Raw genomic sequence first — 20,485 nt, 5'->3', positions numbered from 1 at the left:
CGTTGCAACATCCTCTTAGGAAAAGACTGTATGCCTGCAGAGCTTTTACATCTTCGGATTTTATTGTTGGCCATGAAAGCGCCTTTTCCATGTAGGCGGAGGTGATTTTCTGTGCATTTCCAAAATGCTCCAATAGCAAAGCTTTAGCCTTGGCATATCCTCTATCGTGAGCCATGTGCTGACAGCTTCTGACAAGATCCCTAGGCTGCCCCCTGGTGTACTGTTCGAGAAAATATAGGCAGTCTTTAGGGTTGTCCGTTCTCTCTTCAATGCTGTGCTCAAACGCCCTTATGAAAGTATGATATTCCAAACAGTCACCATCAAAAACCTCAATGTCTTTTTTAGGCAGGAATGAAAGTGACTGCTGTTGAACAAGCAAAGCTGTTATTTGATTTTGTTGTTCCAATACTGTTATTATTTGACTCTGTTCATTGCTGCTAGTTGTGGGCTGGCTCCTTGAAGTGGCTGGTTGAATGCTTTGTATTGGTGGGTGATTGATTTGTATTGCTGGGTGCTTGCTCTGTATTGTTGGTTGGTTGATTTGCTGCTGAGCTCCATTTCCCAGTTTAGATCTTGCGCCCAAGCTATATGGGTTGGGCTGTCCACCTGCAGGCTGGTTTGTATCAGGCACAAACATTTTTGCATCAGCACTGAGTGTTTGAGGTTTCCTTTGTCCTCTTTCCACATAGGAATTCATGCCATTGGATGTCTTACTTGCACGAGATCCTCCAGAGCTTCTCAGAGCATTCACTTTAGCCCTGGATGCTGCTATCTCCACTTCAAGTTCAAGTTGCTCCTTTTTCTTTTTAATCACTTGCTCCTCCAATGCATGTTTCTCCTTTAAAAACTGCTGTCTTGCAATCAGAGCTGCTATGTCAGCCTCCTCAGCTCTAATGCGTGCTGATGAAGTTTTTGAGACATTGGACTCAGCACTTGGCCTGCCAGACCCCCTGCTTCCAACATTAGATATACTGTCATCTGGACTGATTTCATCCTGTGCACAGGTTCCAACATTTTGTCCAGAGTGCAATGACACATGAGTCTGACTTTCGTGCTGTTCAGAAATCACATTTGTGGACACATCATGTACAGTGGCAGGATTGGACATTTTTAACCCAGTTTCAGAAAGCCATCGTTTTGCATCCTCAATAAAGCCATTGTTGCATTTGAGCACATTTTTAAACCATTCATTTTGTTTTTCATGTTCCTCCTCAGGAAGAAAAGGAATCAGGGTTTGGTGTAACAGTGTGATTTCATGAACCATTTTCATTAAAGTCTCAAGTTGAGATCGCACTTGTGTGGCATTTTCATCCCCTTGCATGAGATCTTTCACTGTATTTGTCACATGTTTCATTTTGTGAACCATTATTTTCCGTTCCTTTTGTATGGTTTCAATTTTGTTTGCCAACGCCTTTACAGTGAGTTTGGTTTCCCTTTTTGGTTGCTCAACTTGCACATCCATATTTGAACCAATAGAAATTGACTTTGAAATGTCTGTTTCCATTTTCCAACAGCACACGGCGGCGCACAATGAAACGCCAATCCACACGGAGCAAGCAATAAATAAATAAATAAATATCGCAGTGCGTTTGTCAATAAAACGTCAACTCCACACAGAACAATAAAACAAACAACTTCACTGTCCGTGTATCAACAACCAATCCACTTCATCAATAAAACAACACCCAAAGCAGCTAAAACAACACACAAGCAAACAACACGTCCCCAATGGACAAGCGGCAGTAACTTGTTCAAAACAAAGTAAACTGGGTATCAACACAGCAGCTTACAGTCAAAGTCAAAGTCAAGTTACTACAATCATAGGCCTACCGCTTCTGTTGCGCTGTTGCCGTTTTAGCCGACAGGCTGTTTTTTAGCCCTGAAACATGACTGTCATACCATGACAGTCATGGTGCCGAGTCCCCCTGGTCTAAAGTTGTGTTCGATTTTTTCACATTGCCATCTCTCACATAAACATAAACGTTCAGATTTCAAATATAAAGTGCTTACCACCGAGCCACGGATGTTACAAGGCGATGCGGACCGCGATGAGTACCCGTATCTCCCGTATTGTTCAATAAAAAGCATTTTAATCCCATCGCCGGCCATTTTCTTTTTTTGTTTTTTTTTGTTTTGTAATGTATCAGAGTGCAATACACCTCCCAACCATTAGTGTCGCATGGTTGAAAGTATAGGAGACAATTTGGAGAAAATGGACGGCGATGGGATTAAAATGCTTTTTATTGAACAATACGGGAGATACGGGTACTCATCGCGGTCCACATCGCCTTGTAACATCCGTGGCTCGGTGGTAAGCACTTTATATTTGAAATCTGAACGTTTATGTTTATGTGAGCGATGGCAATCTGAAAAAATCGAACAAAACTTTAGACCAGGGGGACAGGGCACCATGACGCTTGTATACAAGCGTCATGTGAACCATGGCTAGCTGTTTTTATGAATGAACGTGGCGTCCTCCGTGCCTCCAAACAGCGGAGATCGTGACCGTTTTTATGAATGAAAGTGGCGATCCGCGGATTATTAGCGTGGCAGCGCCCCAGCTCCTGTGATCACGCCCACCACCACTAACAGTGCAGTGCCCAATCTGTCAATCAAGTATGCAATAATACTGTCAATAATAATAAAATACTAGACTAGGCAAAAGGTCACATACGGCTCCTACAGCGTCTATCTTTACTCATCTTCAAATAACCTGCTCTTGTTTCTAAAGCAGCGCTACTCAACACGCGGCCCGCGGGCCGCATGCGGCCCGCACGCCGCGTCTTGGCGGCCCGATGGTCAAACCCCCCAAAAATAAATAAATAAATAAATAAATAAATAAAAATATACATTTTAAAAATATACATTTCCGTTCAAATGTATGGGTTGCTAAAACATTTTTCAAAAACAAACAGACAGACATACATACAGGTGCGTCAATTGTTACAGGTATAATGCATAGTTTTCTATGCATTTGGGGTTTTTGGGGGGGTTTGACCCCCACATTTTCCCGCCCAGGATAGGTGTCCCTTATTTCAATCTCTGGGAGTTGGCAACCCTAACCTTGCCATACCTTAGCTTTTGCTGAACTGATGCCACTGGACATACACACAAAATAAACTGGTACAGTGAAAAGAATATGATCAGGGGTGCACATAACTGGTGCGCAGGTGCGCATGCGCACCCAAAATAAATAATGAGCACCACATCAGACGACGCGAGGCGCTTTTGCGTACCAACAGCTGGGACCGGAATTTCCAAGCTTTTATTTTTTAGCAAAACTAAAAAATAAAAGCCTGGAGATTTACTTCCTGAAGCCACACTCACACACTCACGCTAAAGCACGTGTCGGCCCCATGTACAGCCATAGGCGCAGGGGGACGCATGCTGTGATTGTGTGAGCCTCGCATCCTGACACACAGACAGGCTGCGACTCGCAGCCCGCTGCACGCAGCGGCTGTTAGAGGCACTCGTCAGTCACCGATGATGAACGTACCGTAATGGTGCAAAAATATGCCGTGAACGTCCCAAATTTGGCGGATAAAAGCAGCGCAGCTTTACATGGGTACATCATTAATGCATGAAATCTGTTATTTTTTGGGTGCTCAGGTGGGGTGGGAGCGGCCAGTTTCAGAGCTTATGTTTTTGTTTTTGTTTTGTCAAGTTTGTTTTGTCCTGTTTATGTACAGTATGCATGGATGTATTTGGTATAAAGGTACCATATAATTACTCTCTTCCACAAAGTCCAAAAAGGGGGACCATACCTCCAAAATACCTCTGCCTTATCCTGCATCTCATATTTAAGCCTCTCCAAAGGTAACAGAGGTATTATTTGGGCCATCCACATTATGTTCATTTGGGAATATTATCGGTATTCCATAAAGTTAAAATTTCTTTGCCAAAAATCTAACAAATTAAAAAAAAATCTATGTGGAGAGCTCATAATTACATTTAAGTCAACTCCTAAGAGGTACAAAATAGGAGATTTCCTCAATTTGAACTTAAACATTGTTTCGATTAAAGCATGAATTGTTTGCCAAAAGGGTTTATGTGAATATGTACCCAAAGTCAATTTACATCTATTGCATAAGGGTGAATAGTCCTGGGACATCTTATTTAAACAAACTGGAGTTGAAAATGTTTTGTAAATGTAGTTTGTTCCAGCACTCTAGGAGAAGGTGTAGATAGGTTCACCTTTGCACATATCATTGTCCATGTTTCCTGATCTATAATGACATCCTTTTCAGAGGTTGGAACCCCCTGGTACCCCCCACCCCCCCTGCGGAGGGGTATTTGTTACTTTTAAGGTTTTAGTACAGCGGAGATTAGACCGGAAGTCTAATTATCATGACAATATTGTCCTGTATTTCAAATGAAGAAGAAAAATAATAAGGTTTTTATGTACTGCCAATGGGAAATTAAAATATTTTGGAAATATTATTTTGGTGCCAATGTCAATAATCACAGACACTGAACAGAATTCAGCCAATGCCTTATCAGCTCTTGGCTTAGTGGGCATTCCTGCAATCTGCAGGCCTCTCACAACTGATTTATGGACATTACAGACGTCCATAAATCCTTGATAAATCCTTAAGACGTTGGTACTTTAGCTAGCACCTTGGTAAGGAATGCCTCTTCCAGACTGTGGCTAAATGTACATGCCACTTCCAAAATGATCACTTCTCCACGGTCCTCATCAACAACAACAACAACCACAACAACAACAACAACAACAACAACAACAGCAATAACAACAACAACAACGACAACAACAACAACAACGACAACAACAACGACAACAACATCACAGCACGCACGTGCGCACACGCACGCACGCATGCACACAACATCACTGCACGCACACACCTACGCATGCACGCACACACACACACACACACACACACACACACACACACACACACACACACACACACACACACACACACACACACACACACACACACACACACACACACACACACACACACACACACACACACACACACTTTTGTTCACTAAGCTTGCATGTTTTCCAATATCCCAATGTCACTAAAGACCAAGCTTCAGACCTCCCAAAACAAACTGATTCGACTACTTCTCGGCCCAGGGCCCATCACAAACCTATTTCCAACACATTTTGCCAGTCTGGGAGTGGGATGGCTCATGGTAGAAGACAGGGTTAAGCAATTAAAAATGGAATTGGTTTTCAAGATAGTCAAAGGGGCTTTGCCCTCAATACCCTCAATACCCTCATACCTGACTAACTATCTCATCAAAGTGAGTGACACACCCACAGCCACAACACTAGAAGGAGCATCAACAACGATCTGGTAACACCCACCTATAGAACAAACATGGGTACATTATATTTCTACAGCACTGCCACCAAAGTTTGGAATGTCCTGACCCCATCCCTTAAAACATTGGATCTCTGGCCTCCTTCAAAACAGGGCTGAAAAGCCATCTTTCAGGAGGCCAAAGGCAGAGGTAAACTCACTTCACCTATAGAATGCCTACAGTTATTATTGTTATTTTAGATTCACTTTTTCTACTCTGTAGTGTTTTATATTTGCTGTCGATGATATAGTATCTTGGTGTTATTTTTTCATGCTATGTTAATTAATTGAATATCGGACCAACACCTCTGGACCTTTTGGTGTGTTATCTTCTTAGCTCAAATGTCTGACTGTAGCTTGTGCTGTTTACGGGTGGATTCAGACTGGGTCCGATTGATTCGAACCGTTCCCGAGTACGATTGGCCTCTCCCAGCTGGCCAGCATTCACATTGGCCAAGATTCTTCCGCACCCGAGTACACTTCATTCAACAGTAGTATTTATTTGCCTCATGGGGGCGCTGTGGACTATGAGGCTTTGGGAGATAGAGAATGTCATTCACAGAAGAAAAGTCACTTGTCAGAGTGTAGAGTGAATAATAAAGTTTGACTGTGTTCCTGACGTTGTCTTGAGTTATAATAACAACAGAACAACAATACACAACCAAAGCAGTGTGTGCGCGCTGGTCTTTGAAACCTTGAAATGTAACGTCGTCTCTGTTCAAATGATAGTGACGTCACGGACTTGTGCAGGGTGCGCACCCGGGACCATAGTCTGAATCCGCCCTACATTTCTGTCTAATAAAGTATTCAATCAATCAAAATACTTTATTAGTCAGAAATGTAACCAGCACGTGGTGCAGTAAGACATTAAGGTTATTAAGTTATTATTATGCTTTGTTATTATTATTATTATTATTATTATTATTATTATTATTATTATTATTATTACCCTTATTATTATCATCATCATTATTATTATGATAAAAAAAAAAGGCTGGGGGTAACATTTCATCTTTTCATGGGTATACTGTACCGAAGGTGTTCTCTTATCTGATCATATAGCAGTCTACATTTATGAGAAACAGGAAAGTGAATGAACAGGTAAGAAGGAAGACACTGAAGCGACTCGCATTAACTTACCTCCTTCTTCTATTATTATGGGCGTAAAGTACAAAGACAAGGGTCAGACAGTCCCTTGTCTTTGTACTTTAATAAAACTTAATAAAAAAGAGGCAGTAAGCTTATCTGAGTTGCTCCAGTGCCTTCCTTCTTACCTTTGTTGCCATTGTCCTGATCCTGTGATGCACCAGACCTGCCAAATCCTGCCTCTTTCTTCTAGTCAATGAACAGGGTGTTTGTGCGATGTGTGCTTGGCAATCTTGTGCAGAGATAACATTCATAAACACACAATTTGCAACTCTTAATATAGTGGATCAGTGGATGACTATTGCTACTAATAGTTAAACAAAATTAGTGGACAGATTTCCCTTTGGAAATAAATAAAGTATAACTTTAACTTGTATAATTATAATGTAAAGAGACAAATCAATTCCATCCCCTGGAGTGTTCAAATCTTTGGCATCAACTCAATCTGTTGCTTTATGGCATTGTTTTGAGTCATAACTATATATATGACTTAAAGACGGGGTGCCGTGATTTTCAGTGATTCCCCCCCCCCCCCTAAAATATAATCATCAGGTATTATGGTTATACTAGGAGGAAGAAAAAAGTGTACAGAAAGTGTTAAAATTATGTTTTTATGTGGGCACGCCTCCAGTTCATTAAGTATACCTGGTTCTCACCTTAGCACCTCCTCCACCACCTTAGCACCACCCACCTGTCCTATTCCCTCCTCCTCCTTATGCCCACTCCTGTTGTGTTATGATAATGAGGGGGAGGGTATATCTTTACTGTGTCATTAAATGGCTGTTTTTCTATTGGCACGTTTGACCCTCAAGGTTTCAGCCTCCAGGAAGAAACTCAAAATAGTCAGAGAAGACATAAAACACCATAAAAACACCACCAGGGGGCTTAATGAAGTTCTATCAACCTCATAGACACATGAAAAACAGAAAAAGTGCAAAACCATGGCACCACCTCTTTAATGAATTGAAGTCTTGTGTATATCTATGTTTGTTGTTGTTTGTTTACATGATCTTTGCTATTAATATGTTGATTTTTTACATTAACATTATGTGACAAAAACTAAATTCTATCACACACAAACTTGGTGGCCCTCTGTGGTAACTCTGAGGACCCCTAAGGGTCCCAGACCACCTGTTGTAACTCTGAGGACCCCCCTAGGAGTCCCAGACCCCCTGTTGAAGAGCCATGGACTACGTGGCAGCTTTTCAGAACAACGTGTTTATTGAAGCCTATTGGAGGAACGCAGTGCAGCAGGCTTTCCCACAAACACTGATACACGTTGGTAGAACATTGAATATTCATGAGCTTGTGCTGAGCTACAGTATATAAAGCTGAACCATCCTGTCTGATACATTCTCATTCACCACAAGGATGAAGGCTGCTGTTACTCTGCTGCTCCACCTGGTGGCGCTGCTGTGTGTGTCTAGGACAGTGGTTCAGGGACTACCCCTGGATCCACCCCTCAAGTTGGATAAACCATATCCATGGGATGGACATAAAAAATCGTTATATGGAGAGGCCATCATCGCCAGGATTGAAACGCTGGAGACAATGAATACAGGTACTCAAACACTTACTAGATGTTTCTACTGAGAAGGACATTAATGGCTATCCAATCGTTCTCATCTGTTTGATCACATCTGTTGTGTGCCCTCACTCTGTTTATATGTATTATATAAGAGAATTATTTAAATGAATGCAAATGTTTTAATTCATGTGTTTACAGCATTACTGAATGACGTGTGGGCTCTGAAGACACAGAACTCAGGTGAATTCATCTCACATAAACTTTAATAGCTGGTTCTGCTGAGAATAACATTATGTGTATCCAGTCTTTTTTCACATCGCTGTATTTATATCTACTATATAAAAATATTATATTAATTAATTTAAACGTTTATATTAATGTGTTTACAGCCTTGCAGAGTGACTTGTCGGCCCTGAAGACAGAGAACTCAGGTGAACTATTTTGTTTAATCTGAACATTATTTCTTCAACAGTCCGTAACTTCAAACATGGTGAACACAGTTACTTCAAACTAAGTAAAATGTTCTCCTTGTTGTTGAAATTGAGCTTCTACCAATGACAATTAAGAGTTTCTGTTTCTGATTCCTACATGTGTTCACTTCACAGAGAGAAAGGTGGCTTTCTCTGCTGGACTGGGGACAGACTCTGGAGCAGTGGGACCCTACAGGACTGAAATCACACTGATTTTCAAAAACGTAGTGACCAACATCGGCCAGGCCTACAACCCAGTTTCAGGTAGGCCTACTGACCCTTCTCATCTACACACACTCTACATATACATGTACACAGCAGTGGTTCTCACACTGGAACCAAAGGAACCAAATCCATTCCTGGTATAATAACCTGTGTTCCAATGGATCCAATGTAGTTATTATGTATTATTAATAGAATAACCTGTGTTCCAATGGATCCAATGTAGTTATTATTTATTATTAATAGAATAACCTGTGTTCCAATGGATCCAATGTAGTTATTATATGTATTATTAATAGAATAACCTGTGTTCCAATGGATCCAATGTAGTTATTATTTATTATTAATATAATAACCTGTGTTCCAATGGATCCAATGTAGTTATTATGTATTGTTACTATAATAACCTGTGTTCCAATGGATCCAATGTAGTTATTATTTATTATTAATATAATAACCTGTGTTCCAATGGATCCAATGTAGTTATTAATGTGTGTTTGTTCTGCTCTGATGCAGGTTTCTTCACTGCTCCACTCAGAGGACTTTATTACTTCAGATTCACTGCTTTTGATCTCCCTGATCAAATGAAGTATGTGGGTGTGAGTCTGTACCTTAACAGCAGGCAGATTCTTTGGAATAGCATTACATACAAGGATGGTACACATGCTTTAATGTCTAATGCATTGGCTGTAGAGCTACAGGAAGGTGATGTGGTTTACATGAAACTTCCTGTAGGTCACGTGGTCTTTGATGACAGCGGCAAACTCACCACATTCACTGGTTTCCTGCTCTTTACCATGTAGGGGTGCAACACTTAATCAAACTAATCAATTTAATCAATTATATATTAAAAGAAAAATAATTGATGATTTCATGGAATAATTAATGAGCATCAAATGTGTAAAAAAAAAGAAAAAGAAATACTTCAAATAGCTAAAATAGGCAAACTACAAGCTCACACCTTGATGCGCTGTAAGATTGTAGATCGGCTATTTTAATATATATTTTTTTTTTAAGAAACCCACTAAAGTGGTTAATCTATTCATTGATATACTGGTAAAAAGAGTAAAAACACACTTCTCGCTAATTTAATAAATCAAAAAAGTTATTTATAGAACAATGGTTACGGAAATAATTTGCAGACCTATTCCCATGTGAGCAGAACAGCCTGTAAAATGTATACAATATTAATAATCAATCATATACCATTATTTTATGATGTAAAACACATGCATACAATATCAATAATGAATCATATAGAGTCTATATGATTATAGACAATGAATGTCTTTCTTTCTCTTACTTCCAGTGGAGGACAGTAACTAAGTACATTTGCTTGAGTACTGTACTTAAGTATATTTTTTTGAGTAGAGTACTTTGTCCAGTACTGCTTATTTCTCTTTCTCTCTCATTGCTTTGGTCTCTTCATTGTTTTTACCAGTTGGTGACGACGTGACCATTTATTTTGTTGTTTTCTTTTAGATTAGTGTTTCACTACAAACACTTAAAGGGATATTTCACTTTCAAAAAAACTTTGGGTCATTTTATCATCTGCTTTTGTGAGCCCCCCAGACCATTTTTAAGTTGCTTGATTCAGTATTTAGATATATGATATTCATTTTATCAGACACGCCCCCTTCCTATACAAACCCATTATAACTTCAAACTCCATTTTAACCATGTTAGATTTATCAAAAACACCGTCCTTGGTTCTGGTGACTCCCCGCGTGTTTTTTTGATAACTTTTTCACTTATCTTTATTTATTTTTTATTGTATTTAATTTTTTTCCATTTTCAAAAAATAATATTACAAATAAATGAAAAAAGTTATCCAAAAAACACGGCCCCCTCGCGTATTAGGAGGGCGGGGTGAGTCACCAAAACCAAGGACGGGTGTTTTTGATGAATCTAACATGTTAAAAATGGAGTTTGAAGTTATAATGGGTTTGTATAGGAAGGGGGCGTGTCTGATAAAAATGAATATCAAATATCTAAATACTGAATCAAGCAACTTAAAAACGGTCTGGGGGGCTCACAAAAGCCTGAGTAGATGATAAAATAACCCAAAGTTTTTTTGAAAGTGAAATATCCCTTTAATACAATGTATCTGCTGCTTGTGCATTGTGTGTTACAGTTACAATGTTATTCCAATCAAATACAATCATCTAAATCAACACTTATTGTCTCTGTACAAATCTGTCAATATCCTTACCTTACTAACCCATCAATACATGAACATTCATTGAAACCCTGATGACTCGCAGATGTTCTTTATATCCAGTGGTGCAATTTTGAGGCACTTTTATTTTACCCAAGAATTTCAATTGTTTATACTTGTGTAGTAATAATTATATTACTAATATTGTACTTATATTTTTACTCAGCTAGTTATTTGAAGACTTTAGTTGCTAGTTACTCTGCAGATTTAGATTATTATTACAAAACATACATTAACCAATTAAGCTTAGGATGAATGGTACAGTAGAAAAAAATCATAACTCCATCCTGGGTCCGCCACAGCTTAAAACGTGCGCCGATAGGCCTTGCGCTTTTTTTTTTTTTAGATCTGACGTTCATAGTGACAGAACAAAAATAAATAAAAAACAGAAGTCTCGCTAGACGAGATTGAAATCTCGAGATTTCAATCTCGTCTAGCGAGACTAGGTTTTTTCTTTTTTGCATAGTGTTCTGTCACTATAAAAGTGTCAATACTCTATTGTAAAAAATACTCTGTTACAAGTAAAAGTCCGGAATAAAAAAAATACCTGAGTGAAAGTACAAAGGTATTGGTATCAAAATGTACTTGAAGTACTAAAATTAGAAAGTACTCATTATGCAGAATGTCCCATTACAAGTTTTCAAATGCAAATTGTCTTTTTTTTTTAAATCACATTTTTCAAAAATGTTATACAAGCTCGCAGCACGGCACGAAGTGACGTGCTGCGAGTTTGTATATCTGCTATTTTTGAATAGTCAACGGAGAATAAAACATGACAAATAAGAAATGGAGTTGAAGAGTTGCAATCAGTGCCTCCTGGGCAGATTTTATTGTAAACTGTGGCCACAACATTTCAGTAAGTCTAGTTCAGCAGGTTCAGTTTATTAATATGTTATGATTAAACATGACAGTAGAATAAATGTTTACACTTTCTCTCACGTATACCCCCTGTAGTACTGCCGTGTACCCCTAGGGGCATACATTTGAGAATCACTGTGCTACTAGACCGATTAAACATTGCAATTTATTTCATGGAAGCTTCATAGACTTGTTGTGTAAATGATTGCTTATAGCTTTTTATTAATATGTTGGATTCACGTTGGTTACCCCTGTAGTAGCTCTGAGGACCCCCTAGGGGTCCCGGACCCCGTGTTGTGCTCATAGACAGTAAAAAGTATAGACAAAGTTATGCCCATAGACTCTACAGACTCTACAGTCATTGAAGCCGATTTTTCATATCCGGTGCACTCGGAAATGAATGCTATTGGTTGGGACCCGAGCGGGGGTGGCGAATTAATGCTATTGGTTGTGTAGCTTATCAATCAAAGCGTCACAAGGTAGCCACGTCCCTCCTAGAGCATAACCTACTTTATCATCAATTTTAAAATACATGGGACCAAAATTTACCAAAATGCATATCATGGTGATTGAAAGAAGACTTTAAACTAGCGACTGGAAGCATAAAGTATTTATGAAAATGTTTATTAAGGAAATAAAATGTGTAAAGTTCGTCAAGAACCCATCCGCCTGCATAGAGCGTTATTTCTTCTGACACCAGCAGGGGTAAAACAGCTAAACTACAGGCCATACATATGAACTTTTACCTCCTATATAGACTACATTTCAGAGGCGGATGCTGGGCCTTTGGTTGAGCTAGACCCAAGGAGCCAGCTTCCTGCTTTGAAATTGAGTTGATAGGAAGAGAGTTCAAGTGACAGTTCATATGATGGCCTGTAGTTTCGCTGTTGTACCCCTGCTGGTGACAGAAATAATGTCTCTCAATGCAAGCGGATGGGTTACTGACAAACTTTAGACTTGATTTTCTTACCTTATAATAAACAATGTCTTAAAATACTATATGCTTCCAGTCGCTAGTTTAAAGTCTTCTTTCAATCATCATGATATGCGTTTTGGTAAACTATATTCCCATTTATTTTAAAATTGACGATAATATCGTCAATTTTAAAATAAATGGGACTATAGTTTACCAAAACTACCCCTCCTAGAGCATACCCTACTATATTATAGTAGGGTATGCTCTAGGAGGGGCGGGATGATTTGATTGACAAGCTACACAACCAATAGCATGCATTCCCCGCCCCCGCTCTTGATTGACAAGCTACCCAACCAATAGCATTAATTTTAGGGAGTGATTTCCGGTTGCTTTTTTGTATATTAAAGATGGCGGATTTCAAATAGCTGAAAAATCGGCTTCATTTACGGTCTATAGAAACCAATTGCGCCACTTAGTCAATTCATTTTCTACAGTCTATGGCTAGACCATGGGGTGGTCGCTCCAGGCGGGCAGGTTGGACAGCTTCTGCTCGGTGGCGGCCCCTATGGGCCAGCCCCAGGCCCTGAAGAAGCCACACAGGTTGCGCTCCACAGCCAGGGAGAAGGTCTGGACGAACACGTTCATTTTGCCCTCGTTGTCCTGGGGAACGTCGCTCATGGTGTGGTACTCAGCAAACACCTTCTTAAAGGAGGCCCAGCCAAACTGCTCCTGGAGCTACACAGAGGAGAAAGTTGTCAATTTATTTGACAACTTTAGTTACTAGTTACTTTGCAGATATACATTATTATATTATAAAACATACATTAACTCTTTGACTGCGGACGACGCGATAACGCGTCAAGTGCTACTTTGTCCAGTTGGCCGTCGAAGCGTTCGACGCTCTGGACGCGCGTTCATTGTTTAATCTCTGATTGCGCTATGCTGCTTAATATTCAATGTTATTTTCGAGTTCCACTTCACTTACTTCACCCACATCTGCATCCGGTTTCATGACCTGGATTCCGTTTCCGGTTTTTTATTTTTTTCCCCGGTCATTTTTGTCCAAAATAGGTAAATAAATGGTTTTTCACACGGTATAACAGACAAACGGACAGGTTCTCTTCTATAATCTATGGTCTGGGTGACGATCAGTCATCGCCGTCGTGTATCACATCGTAATTTTGGCCGATCAGACAATCTGGGACTACGTCACATCCGTTTTCATGTTTTTCCCTGTCTAATCTCCCAATAAGGGTGACAGTGACCCAACGACCTGATCAAGCTGTCATGTGCTGCTCTCTAGTGGCGGATTTGTGCTGTGCCTTTAAATTACCGTAAATTTCGGACTATAAGCCGCGACTTTTTTCCCATTTTTCGACCCTGCGGCTTATATAACGGTGCGGCTTATCTATGGATTTTTACAGCTAACGGCCACTAGGGGACCTCCTAAATCTATGGATTTTACACCTGCGGCTTATAGTCCAGTGCGGCTTATATATGTACAAATCATTCAATTTAGCTGCTGCGGCTTATATTCAGGTGCGGCTTATAGTGCGAAAATTACGGTATGTGTCTTTAAATTATTTTCATGAAAAAAATTCAAAATATAAAAATAAAAAAACACGAAAATTGCTGGCACTGGGGGAGTACTTTATGAAAATACTCTGGCAGTCAAAGAGTTAACCACTTTAGCCCTCTTTTATACTCACAACGCGTCGTGTGAGCTTGTAGATCTGCTATTTTCAAACATTTTAGTATTTTTACTTTTGGTACTTTAAGTACATTTTGATACCAATAGTATTGCACTTTTACTCAAGTAAATTTTGAATTCAGGACTTGTACTTAACGTGACAGAGTACTTCTACATCGCAGTATTGATACTTTTACTTAAGTAAAACGTTTGAGTACTTTTTCCACCACTGTTTAGCAGACAGACACTGTTATCCAGAGCCACTTACAATACGCAAGGTCAAAACGCATACAGTACATCAATGCAGATCTGTCAAAATAATAGTCTGTACTTTGAAACTATAGGATACTAGGTAAACAATGAACCTAGCATCTGTTAAAAGGTTTCATGACGTTTTCATGACGTTTAAAAACATTAAAAGTCTTTATCATGGTCCTTCAAACGTATATTAAAAGGTTTTAACTGAAAAATCCACTCCAGTGAGCCATGGCAGGTTTCTTTTCTCTCTGTGTTCTGAGGCCTTTTCAGCTGCAATGAAATAAAAAAAACATTTGTCGCTGTGGAGGGATTTTGCCTGTCATTCATCGCCTCTGCTCCGCCCCCCTCCCCCCCCCAAAGTAGAAGGATAGGGGAGGGGAGGAGAGGAGAGGGGGCGGGATTAATGGACTGTGACATCAAAGTCCACGGTCCAGTAAGTCCAGTATTTTTCTGAGCCTAATTATTCAGAAGACCCCAGACCTGCAGAAAGTCCACTGAATGTTAAAAAATAATTCAAAACAAAAAAAGAAAAGAAAAATAGAAATTCAATGACATGAAACCTTTAAATAACATACTCTACAGCATGTCTGTCTATCTGTCTGTCTGTCTGTCTCACCTGTATGTACGTCTCCAGAGCGACCCACAGGTGCCACTCGTTGAGCTTCCTCCCTCCCTTAATGTAGGACTCGGTCCTCTCCTTCCGCTTCTCCTTGGTCATTTCAAGGTGTGCCTGTATGGTGCACGTTTTATTTGATTATTCTTGTATATTATTATTATTACATTTTATTCACCACACAGAAGAGACATCACAACAAGGTTAGAAGTGATCAGTGCTGCAACAATTGATTATTTTCTTTGTGCAAGAATAGTGAAAATAGCCAGTCTGAAATTGTGAAAAAGCGGCTAGTTAGCTAACGTAACGTGGCGTTTTTCCCCCCCACCTTTTCCCTGCGGATGCCCAGCACTTCTTCGTGCACGTACACGGACCACAGGTTGTTCGTGCACTCCGTGGTGTGCGGGCGGAACTCCCAGCATGCTCTCTGCTGGTTGTGGCCCAACTCGTGGATGGGGCCCCACAGGCCCTTGCGTCGTATGGTCTCCACGTCGTTGACCACCTCGGCTGCGGAGACGGAGTGCATCATGATGGGGTAGCCAGCGTGCATCCAGCCTGCGATGGAACAAGGTTATTATAGTTAACCAAAACTAACAAAATAACGAAAACAAATATTTAAAAAAACATTTCCGTTAACTAAAATAAATAAAGACGAGAATAAAAAAATAAACGATAACTAACTGAAACTGTATTGTGTGTTTACAAAACTAACTAAAACAAGCTGAAATTATAGACAAAATGGCCTTAGTTTTCGTTTTTGTCAATTAACTCATTCACTGCAACGGACTACTTTTACGACTTTGTCTTTTTTGGGGGGGTGGGGGGTTTCCACTAGATGGCGCTCTTTGCTAACACATGAGTGACCATTTCATCCCCAGATGCACGCAGAACCAGGAGATCACGTGATCCCAAGATTTACTGCTCCATTCACTTCCTGGTTAACGTATTTGTGAAATCGTCTTGCATCCTGTGTTTTACTATGTATTTTTGACGAGACATGCTATTTTCAACGGCCTATTCTTTATTTCTTTTTTCGCAGAAGCACAGTGGAAGCCCCCGTGAATACCGTGAGTTAATACGCTTTTTGGGATGATATGAAATCTTAGTCTATTTAATTCGCTGTACCAGCTTTACACCAGCTGTCGGCACCGCCGTTTCATAACCTGCACTCACTCTGGCCCTTTTCAATCATGCACCTGACAAATAACCGAAAGTATAAAAAACGAAAACTAACACTAAAACTAATAAAAACTATTAGCATTTTCAAAAATAAAAACTTTAAAAAAAATAACTAGCAAAAAAGCTCTAGAAACTAATTAAAACTAACTGAATTAGAGGAAAAAAATGTCAAAACGAACATGAACTAAAATTTAAAGAATAAAAATACCATGACATATTTTTTTTATAAGTTAATGTCATAATTATCATCATTACAATCTCAGTGTGTTGCCAATTATTAGGTGGCCCACTTGCAGTATCCTCACGGCCCAACAGTGGGCCCCTGTCCACAGGTTGAGAACCACTGGATGTCAGATCAACCTGCGTGCATCCACCCTGCATGCACGCATGGATAACAATAATTGATAATGTCATGAAATAATCGATTAATAATCAGTCCCTATTTTGGGCACGTATGCATTTTTGGCCATAGGCTAAAGTTTTCAAATAACAACAAGAATTGTGAGAATAGCCGTCCTACAAGCTTGTAGAGTGGCTTGTTAAAGCTAACCTAACTCCGCCCGATGGAAGAAGCTTGCTTCACACACTTGTTTAACAACCGACTTCCATCTGGGATCTCGGTAGCCTAACCGCTGAAGAGGGCGATCCCTATTTTCAAGCTACTCGGCAGGTGATCGGAAGGGACCGTCCGTCTATCACCGTCTGGGCGTGGTAACTTCAACCAATCATATTGACTACATGACGTATAGTAGCTGCGCAACTTGTAGTGTTGTTGCGCGTGGTAGTGGCCATGATGAATATTGACAGAATTACATGGAACAGGCGCTTCTCCATGGCATCACACCCGGTCTCGCCAAGATCCCGCCCGTAGCTGCCGCTGATTGGTTCGACGGGGCACGGGTCGGTTAGAACTCCAATCTCTGAGCGATCCCAGATGGAGGTTCTATTGTAAACTTGTGAACTTAACACCGCCCCATCCGGCGGAGTGAGGTTTTGTTAAAGCGCCAACAAGACGTACATTTTTATTTTATTTTTTAAATGTTTTATCCCAAGATTTTTTTAACCCTTTTTCACCCAGTGCTAATTTTCGAAGTGATCCTGGGCGCTACACTCCCCCCACCAGCCTAGGGAGCCCAGGGCAGAGCTCATGCCTCCTTCAGTGCATAAGAGCCAACTGACCTTCTTGTCACCTGACAGGGGGGGGGAGTTTCCCCGGTAGGACGTAGCGCATGGAAGTAGCACGTTATTCCAACCAGTTCCTTTCCCCTGCATCAGGCCCCCCGGCTGTCATGGGGGAGGCGGTATAGAGACCAGGATTACTACATAATAAATTGTATTTGTATTGCACTTTATATTTGAAACAAACCTCAAAGTGCTACAGTACATAATAAAACAAGATAAAGAAAACCATTTGCAAGAATAAAAACAAGTTTAAAAAGGAGAGGCAGGGTTATTAAAACCGGCTTAAAAAGCTAACCAAATGCTTTGTTAAAATGGTAGGTTTTTAGTGCTCTCTTAAAAGTGTTCACAGATTGAGGAGCTCTGAGATGGTCTGGGAGTGAGTTCCACAGCCGGGGGGCAGCTGCACAGAAAGCTCGATCTCCCATAGTGCGGAGGTTGGTGTGCCGTTCCTTAAGCTTGTTAGTATTTCCGGAGCGGAGGCTGCGGGTGGCGGTTTGTGGTTCGATCAATTCCTTGAGGTAGGGGGGGGGGCATTTCCGTAGATGCACTGGTTTGTTAACAGGGTGATGTACATGTTTTTGTGAGGGTATTAACTACCCTAGGAGACACGGGGAGAACATGCAAACTCCACACAGAGTAGGCCCTTTCGCCAATCCCACCTAGGGTATGGGCGCTGATGACCTTCTAGCTGTGAGGCGACAGCGCTACCGACTGCGCCACCGTGCCCCCCAAGCAGTGGTGGAAAAAGTACTCAAATTCTTTACTTAAGTAAAAGTACCAATACTGCAATATAAAAATACTTTGTTACAAGTAAAAGTCCAGAATAAAAAAAATACTTGAGTAAAAGTACAAAAGTATTGGCATCAAAATGTACTTAAAGTACCAAAAGTAAAAGTACTAAATATTTGAAAATAGCCGATCTACAAGCTCACAACGCGTCGCATCGTGAGCTTGTAGATCTGCTATTTTCAATTAGCATAGGTTTAAAATAGGTTTAAAGTAGTTAATGTATGTTTCATTATATCATAATTTATATCTGAAAAGTAACTAGTAACTAAAGTTTTCAAATAATTGTAGTGGAGTAAAAGTACAATATTTGCCTCTGAGATGTAGTGGAGTAGAAGTAAAAGTATTGGAAATTGGAAATACTCAAGTAAAGTACAAATACCTCAAAATTGTACTTAAGTACAGTACTTAAGTAAATGTACTTAGTTACTTTCCACCACTGCCCCCAAGACATCAATTTGAAAACAAAAATCTGGTGGAGGTTCATCCTTGGCCTACTGAGAGTGTGTGCAAAGATCCACTCCAATCTGTCCAGCAGGTGCCCGATATTAGCTGTTCACAGACAGACAGACAGACAGACAGACAGACAGAGATAATCGTGAGTAAATGCTCTTCCTCATCGTCCACTATAACTGACCAACAGAGATCTGCACGTCGGCCACAAAGCGCTCCTTGCGAGGGAGCTTGTGTGGGACGGCGGCCAGGACGGCCACGCCCCTCATGATGTCATCCCAGAGCGCCGCCAGCTCGTCGGGACGCTCCAGCTTACGGACGACGTCCGACGACACGGTCAGGACGATGTTGTCAAACTCTAGCTCCGCCCACGGGGCGGGGGCTGTGCGCAGCGACGACCAATCAGCCAGGGTTGTGACACCTGCAGAAGAAGAGGCGTTTTTATTCACAATTCAATGAGGGTGTTTGAAGGGATAGTTCACCCCCAAAATGACTTTTTTTTTGTTTTTGTCTCATTCCTAAGCCAATAATTTGATGACCGGCAGCGGTTCCGGTAGGAGACATAAAGAGTCTCCTTTGTGTCTCGTACCGGAACCGCTGCCTACCGGTCCGCTGATCATCAAATTATTGGCTTAGGAATGAGACAAAAACAAAAACATATCCATGAATTCAAGTCTCTATGGGGTGACTAATCCATAGAAAAAATTTTTTTGGGGGGGGGGGGGGGGGGAACTATCCCTAACCCAGTAAGACCGGCAAAGCATCTGTCATTTTAGATTTTAACCACTTTAAGCATTATCTTATTCTTTGGCTATTCAAAAATAGCCGAGGGGAGAAGCATATTCATTTGAGGGTCCTTGACATGAAAAAGTTTGAGAAACCACAGCATGTTCTGTATCATAACATAACACAACATAAAAGTAAGATTATAGAAAATTATGAATTCCGGACTTTTACTTGTGACAAGAGTATTTTTGCATTGCAGTATTGATACTTTTACTGAAGTAAAAAAATAAGAGTACTTTTCCCACCACTGATCAACACCTGTAGTTTCGATGGGGGCAGTGGTGGACAGTTACGTGAGTACTAAGTGCATAGTTTTGTACTTTACTTGAGTATTTACGTTTGTATTTTTTGGATGCTTTTGACTTTGACTACACACACACACACACACACACGTGCACACGCACACACACATGCACACGCACACAGGCAAACACAGACACACACTCTCACCAGACTTGTAGTACGGCGCCAGCACGGCTTCTTGCACAAAGAGCTCCGCTCCTTGTACCTTTGTGTTGGGCGGAGCCACCAGGTAGATAAGCCCGCCCCACAGGTTCCACACCTGTACAGGTGCAACAGTTAATCATCACACTCATTGATTTAATCAATTACATGTATTAAAAAAAATATATGTTCAAAAATGTTCAAAACTAGAGTAGAAATAGAGTAAATCAGCCCGGCGATTCTGACAGGTATGTGACTCTGTGTCGTTCATGATATTGGGTTACATTTGAGAACGTCTGTGTTTAGAGAAAATGTATTTACCGATCTACAAACCCGTAGATCAGCTATTTGTTTTTGTTGCAGGACGTCACCATTGTGTGACAAAGTATAAAATAGTGCT

General features: G+C 40.6%; 2 protein-coding genes across 3 annotated transcripts in view; one reads left to right on the top strand and one right to left on the bottom strand.

The window, feature by feature from the left end:
• Window positions 1-7,853: 7,853 nt before the first annotated feature.
• Window positions 7,854-9,700, top strand: LOC308085597 (cerebellin-1-like; the record flags this gene model as incomplete). The annotated part of the gene is made up of 5 exons (XM_080428813.1): window positions 7,854-8,043; window positions 8,209-8,250; window positions 8,400-8,441; window positions 8,616-8,744; window positions 9,219-9,700. The coding sequence occupies 5 exons, from the start codon at window positions 7,854-7,856 to the stop codon at window positions 9,503-9,505; spliced, it is 690 nt and encodes a 229-aa protein (XP_080284939.1). The 3' UTR covers window positions 9,506-9,700.
• A 2,029-nt stretch (window positions 9,701-11,729) lies between these two features.
• The window catches only part of LOC308086075 (TRPM8 channel-associated factor homolog), a 28,607-nt gene continuing 19,851 nt past the window's right edge, over window positions 11,730-20,485 (bottom strand). For both annotated transcript variants that reach the window (XM_080429434.1, XM_080429435.1), the window contains exons 15-19: window positions 20,092-20,203; window positions 19,040-19,276; window positions 15,584-15,810; window positions 15,259-15,372; window positions 11,730-13,429 (exon numbers count right to left, since the gene is read on the bottom strand). In XM_080429434.1, coding sequence (XP_080285560.1) covers window positions 13,196-13,429; window positions 15,259-15,372; window positions 15,584-15,810; window positions 19,040-19,276; window positions 20,092-20,203 — 924 coding nt within the window. In that variant the 3' untranslated portion in view covers window positions 11,730-13,195. The remainder of the gene's footprint in view (window positions 13,430-15,258; window positions 15,373-15,583; window positions 15,811-19,039; window positions 19,277-20,091; window positions 20,204-20,485) is intronic.

The sequence above is a fragment of the Gymnoscopelus braueri genome (genome assembly GCF_963280865.1).
Source record: "Gymnoscopelus braueri genome assembly, chromosome: 5".
Taxonomy (NCBI): Eukaryota; Metazoa; Chordata; class Actinopteri; order Myctophiformes; family Myctophidae; genus Gymnoscopelus; species Gymnoscopelus braueri.
This window is presented reverse-complemented; position numbering and strand designations above follow the sequence as displayed.